Source organism: Belonocnema kinseyi, chromosome 4 (genome assembly GCF_010883055.1).
Source record: "Belonocnema kinseyi isolate 2016_QV_RU_SX_M_011 chromosome 4, B_treatae_v1, whole genome shotgun sequence".
NCBI classification, from domain to species: domain Eukaryota; kingdom Metazoa; phylum Arthropoda; class Insecta; order Hymenoptera; family Cynipidae; genus Belonocnema; species Belonocnema kinseyi.
In genome coordinates this window covers 51292196-51298195 of record NC_046660.1, presented here as the reverse complement: position 1 = coordinate 51298195, position 6000 = coordinate 51292196, and the positions used below count along the sequence as shown (strand labels likewise).

Here is a 6000-nt window from a genome sequence, read left to right as displayed (position 1 = left end):
ATAGAATCGTTTGAAATTTAAAAAAAATATTCTAAAAACTCATAGGACATATAAAACTGTTTGATATCTTTTGGAGTTCTTGGAAATTCTTTAAAACAACCATGCATTTTTTTAAATAATTAAAATCATTCATTTCCTTGAAAATTCCATGGAAATAAAACGGAATCTTTTTAAATAACCTATGAAATATTTTAAATCCTTTGAAAATGAAGAGATTTGTAAAATTTTCAAGAGAATTCATATCATTTCAAAGAATTACCAATATTTCTCGGGGTTCCACGACTCTATATATTTTTCGGGGACCTCCACAAAAAAATTTTCACGTAATTAATGAACGCTACCTTATCAAATTTTCAAGTCTCTATTTTTATTGGAAAATTCATTTCAAGAGAAGCTTAGCTTATCGGGAATGTAAATTTGTCTACAGAATTGACATTTTTTTGAATGATCTAAAGTCTTATTTCTCGAAACTTAGATTTAATCAGCTTGAATTATAGGCTCGAATAATGGAAAACACTCACGGATAACAACAACGAGATTTAGTTATTTATTATGATTAATGTGATTATTAATGAGGTTCGATGAGCAAAAATACTGCCCAAAATCCGAATTGATTATTCTCGAGCTATGAAATTTCGTTCCAATTAAGAAATCTATTAAGATTCTTTTATCTACTTTAGCGTTACAATATTCTTATTTTATTCCATTCTCATCGTCTGTTATAATTAATTTTAATTTATTTAAAAAAGTCGATTCACTTGAACACTGTTGGATAAAGCTCGTTTTAAAAAAGCGCAAAAAAGACGCATTGCTTACGCGAGAAAAGGAGAGCTAAGGTTGGTATAAATATTTTAGAAATATTTACATACGCACTATAAAAAAGCGGCCGATTATAAACTGATTTATACAGAAAATTGATGTCCCTTCAAAGGAACTTCAAACCGCCCTACATGCATCCGAAACAAAAAAAGTGAGTATAAGTTTAAATAAAAGTTTGACTTTTTAAAAAGTTGTTTTAAAACTTTTAATTAAAAAAGACTTTTTTAAAAGTCGTTTCTTCCTAAAAATGTTCTTTTCAGATAATTATTTGAAATGTCATTTCTTTTTCATTAGTTGTCGAAGCTTTCAAAATTTGCACTTTTTGGAGAAAAAAGATATGAATCCAAAATCGAAATGCTTTTTTCCGAATCAGACTTCAATAGGACTTCTTTTTTTTATCTAGAACTCACCATCACTTTGTATTATTACAGACGTTTAGGCTCCGTTTTAACAAAATCGAATGCGTAGGTCAAACGCCATTCGACGTCAGTGCATTTATTACAGGAGGCCGTAATAAATCGTGATACTGCATCAAAGCTTCCCGAAGTGATCGAGAAACTGGTCCAGATGGAGTCGTAATCGTACATTCAACGAGACATGGATAAAGATTGATCAGTTGTTCCCAAACCGACCGTTCAACTGAAAATTAAGCATTATTTTTAAATAAAGACCAAATTTCTCACTTTCTTTCAGGGGTCATTCATAAACTACGTTACCAATTTTGGAATATTTTACCCCCGCCCCCACCTAAACCCACCCCACGGTGGAGAAAAAGTACATTTTTTGGTTCAAAATACGATTTCGGTCGAACCTCTGGACCGATTTGGGTGTTTTTTTAAAGCTGATAAAATTTCAAAGAAAGTTCTCGAGTCTGATTTTTAATTTAAAGTTGGGTTGTAGACAGACTTTTGTCCACAAAAAGTACCTTGGACTGCATTGTGGGGCCCACAGTGGGGAAAAAGTACATTTTTTAGTTCAAAATACGATTCCGGCTGAACCTGTGGACCGATTTGGATGTTTTTTTTTAAGCTGATAAAATTACAAAGAAAGTTGCTGAGTCTGATTTTTCATTTAAAGTTCGGTTGTAGATAGACTTTTGTCCACAAAAAGTACTTTGGACTGCATTGTGGGGCCCACAGTGGGGAAAAAGTACATTTTTTGGTTCAAAATACGATTGCGTCTGAACCTGTGGACCGATTTGGATTTTAAAAAAAAGCTGATAAAATTTCAAACAAAGTTGTGGAACCAGATTTTTAATTAAAAATTGGGTTGTAGACAGACTTTTGTCCACAAAAAGTACTTTGGACTGCATTGTGGGGCCCACAGTGAGGAAAAAGTATATTTTTTGGTTCAAAATACGAATCAGGCTGAACCTGTGGACCGATTTGGATCTTTTTTTAAAGCTGATAAAATTTCAAATAAAGTTGTCGAGTCTGATTATTAATTTAAAGTTGGCTTGTAGACAGACTTTTGTCCACAAAAAGTACTTGGGGCTGCACTGTGGGTCCCACAGTGGGGAAAAGTACATTTTTTGGTTCAAAATACGATTCCGGCTGAACCTGTGGACCGATTTGGATGTTTTCTTTTTAAGCTGATAAAATTTCAAAGAAAGTTGTCGAGTCTGATTTTTAATTTAAAGTTGGGTTGTAGACAGACTTTTGTCCACAAAAAGTACTTTGGACTGCATTGTGGGGCCCACAGTGGGGAAAAGTACATTTTTTGGTTCAAAATACGATTCCGGTCGAACCTGGGGACCGATTTAGATGTTAAAAAAAAAGCTGATAAAATTTCAAATAAAGTTGTGAAACCAGATTTTTAATTAAAAATTGGGTTGTAGACAGCCTTTTGTCCACAAAAAGTACTTTGGACTGCATTGTGGGGCCCACAGTGGGGAAAAAGTATATTTTTTGGTTGAAAATACGATTCTGGCTGAACCTGTGGACCGATTTGGATCTTTTTTTTTAAAGCTGATAAAATTTCAAATAAAGTTGTCGAGCCTGATTTTTAATTTAAAATTGGGTTGTAGATAGACTTTTGTCCACAAAAAGTACCTTGGACTGCATTGTGGGGCCCACAGTGGGGAAAAAGTACATTTTTTGGTTCAAAATGCGATTACGTCTGAACCTGTGAACCGATTTGGATGTTTTTTTCTAAGCTGTTAAAATTTCAAAGAAAGTTGACGAATCTCAATTTTAATTCAGTTTTTAAATTCTTTTATAAATAAATAAATATGTCGAAAAAATGACAATTTTTTCTATTTGACGTTCCCGCTGCTCGTCAATAATAGGAAAATTGTTGCAATCGCCGACATTTCATAGATTTACATTATATAAAGATATTCCATCATGCTACAATAAACAAAACAAAAATTTATAAACAAATTATTTGTTAAACATTTTTATAATTTTCAATAATTTAACGTTTTTTTAAGTTATATGGCAAGAAATTTGAATGAAAACAATATTTTAATGGGAAAAATTTCTTTTAAGTCTATTCTTGTTAATATTATAAACAAAAGCATTATTCAGGCATTTGTCGTCAGAAAAATTCGTTGTTCTCTATGTTAATTTTTTATGATTAGGAACCTCATTATAATTTCAGAAAAATTCATAATTTGTTGATAGATTTTATGATTTTTTAAACAAATTTAATAAAAAAAATGCATTATTTGGGCATTTGTCGACGGAAAAGCCCTTTTTTCAAAGTCAGTCCTTTTAATTTCATATACTTTAATAATTGTTATAAATAAATTCTATAACATATATAATTATTGTACGCGGCTTCACCAAGACATTACCTCAGCTTCCTGTACCAAATTTTTATATTTATTCTTGTTGTAAACTATTCATCTTTTAACAATTGTGGACTGATTATGACGTGAAATAATTATGAATGTTACTGAAATTATCGTAAAGTTCCCAATTAATTTTTCTGAAATTATCATGAGGTTCCTAATTTTTAAAAATTGACATCGAAAAAAAGAACTTTTTCTGATGACAAATGCCTGAATAATGCATTTGTTTATTAAATTTTTTTGATAAAATCATAAAATTCAATAACAAATTATGAATTCTCTGAAATCATCATGAGGTTTCTAATTTTTTAAAATTGACATAGAAAAAAAACGAATTTTTCCGTCGAAAAATGACCAAATAATGCATTTTATTAATGAATTTGTTTTAAAAAAATCATAAAATTTATCAACAAATTATTAACGTTTCTGAAATTATAATAAGGTTCCTAATTTTAAAAAACTGACATCGAAAAAAATGAATTTTTCGGACGACAAATACCTGAATAATGCATTTGTTTAAAAAATCATAAAATTTATCAACGAATTATAAATTTTTCTGAAATTATCATGAGGTTCCTAATTTTTTAAAATTGAGATCGAAAAAAACGAATTTTTATGGAGACAAATGCCTGAATAATGCATTTTTTAAATAAATTTGTTAAAAAAATCATCAAATTTATCAACAAATTATACACTTTTCTGAAATTGTCATAAGATTCCTAATTTTTAAAAACTTACATCGAGAAAAATGAATTTTTCTGACGATTACAACAATTTTCTTATTATTGACGAACACCGGGAACGTCAAATAGAAAAAATGGTCATTTTTTTCGTAATATTTATTTATAAAAAAATTGAAAAACTCAATTAAAAATCAGGCTCGACAACTTTCTTTGTAATTGTAACACGAATTTTCAAAAGAATACATGTCTTTAAAAAGAAGATCAATTTTTAAACAAAGAGTTGATTATTTAAGCAAAAAAATAACTAGAAATGTAATAGTTAAACTTTAAAAAAAAACATTAATTTTCTAACCATAAACCCGAATTTTCAACAGAAAACATTGATTTTCAAATAAAAAAGGTAAATTTTTAACCAGAGTTGAATCTTTAACTTAAACACATTTTTAACTAGAAATTTAGGTAAAATTTTCAGTGAAAAAAATTAATTTTCAAAAAACAAAACGAAATTTCTATCAATTAAATAGAACCAAAAAGATACATTTTCAAAAGAATATTAATTTTCTACGCAAAAACACGATTTTTCAAGTAATACATGTTTTTTCAAACAAAAGAAAAGATAAATGTTGAAAAAAAGAGTTGAATTTTGAAGAAGAAAAAATTAACTAGAAATGTTATAGTTAAACTTTCAGAAGAAGATTAATGTTCTAGACATAAACCCGAATTTTCAAACATAACCATTTGATTTTCAACTAAGAAAGGTAAATTTTTAACCAGAGTTGAATTTTTAGCTAAAACAAAATTTGAACTTGAAATCTAAGTAAAACTTTCAATTTAAAAAATTAATTTTCAACAAACAAAACGAAATGTCTACAAGTTAAATTGAATCTAAAAATACATCTTCAAAAGAATATTAATTTTCTACCCAAAAACATGAATTTTCAAAAGAATAGATGTCTTTTGAAAAAAAAGATGAATTTTTAAACAAAGAGTTGAATTTTTAACTAAAAAAATATATTTTTAATTGGAAATGTGATAGTTAAATTTTTAATTTCAAAAATTAATCTTCAACAAACCGAACTAAATTTCCACCAGTTAAGTTGAACCAAAAAAAGACATCTTTTTCTATCAAAATAGTTGAATTTTCAACTAAATAATTCACATTTATACCAGTTAAATTGAACCCAAAAAGATCAATTATTGAAAAAAGATTAATTTCTTACCCAAAAACACGAATTTTCAAAAGAATACATGTCTTTTGAAAAAAAGATTAATTTTTAAACAAAGAGTTGAATTTTGACCCAAAAAAAATTAACTAGAAATGTAATAGTTCAACTTTCAGAAAAACATTAATTTTCTAACCATAAACACGAATTTTCAACAGAACAGATGGACTTTCTACTAAAAAAGGTAAATTTTTAACCGGAGTTGAATCTTTAATTACAAAAAAAATTTAAATAGAAATTTAAGTTAAATTTACAGTTGAAAAAATTAATTTTCAACCAAAAAATTTAATTTCTACCTGTTAAATTAAACCAAAAAGATAAATTTTCAAAAGAATATTAATTTTCTACCCAAAAACACGAATTTTTAAAAGAGTACTTGTCTTTTAAAAAAAAAGATAAATTTTCGAAAAAAGATTTGAATTTTTAACTGAAAAAACAGATTTTAATCTAGAAATGTAATAGTTAAATTTTCAGTTTCAAA

At 27.7% G+C, this 6000-nt stretch overlaps 1 protein-coding gene across 2 annotated transcripts in view; it reads right to left on the bottom strand.

The window, feature by feature from the left end:
• Positions 1–249: 249 nt before the first annotated feature.
• Positions 250–6000, bottom strand: part of LOC117172065 (protein MON2 homolog) — a 103224-nt gene continuing 97473 nt past the window's right edge. For both annotated transcript variants that reach the window (XM_033359811.1, XM_033359812.1), the window contains exon 24: positions 250–1458. In XM_033359811.1, the coding sequence (XP_033215702.1) occupies positions 1289–1458 (170 nt within the window). In that variant the 3' untranslated portion in view covers positions 250–1288. The remainder of the gene's footprint in view (positions 1459–6000) is intronic.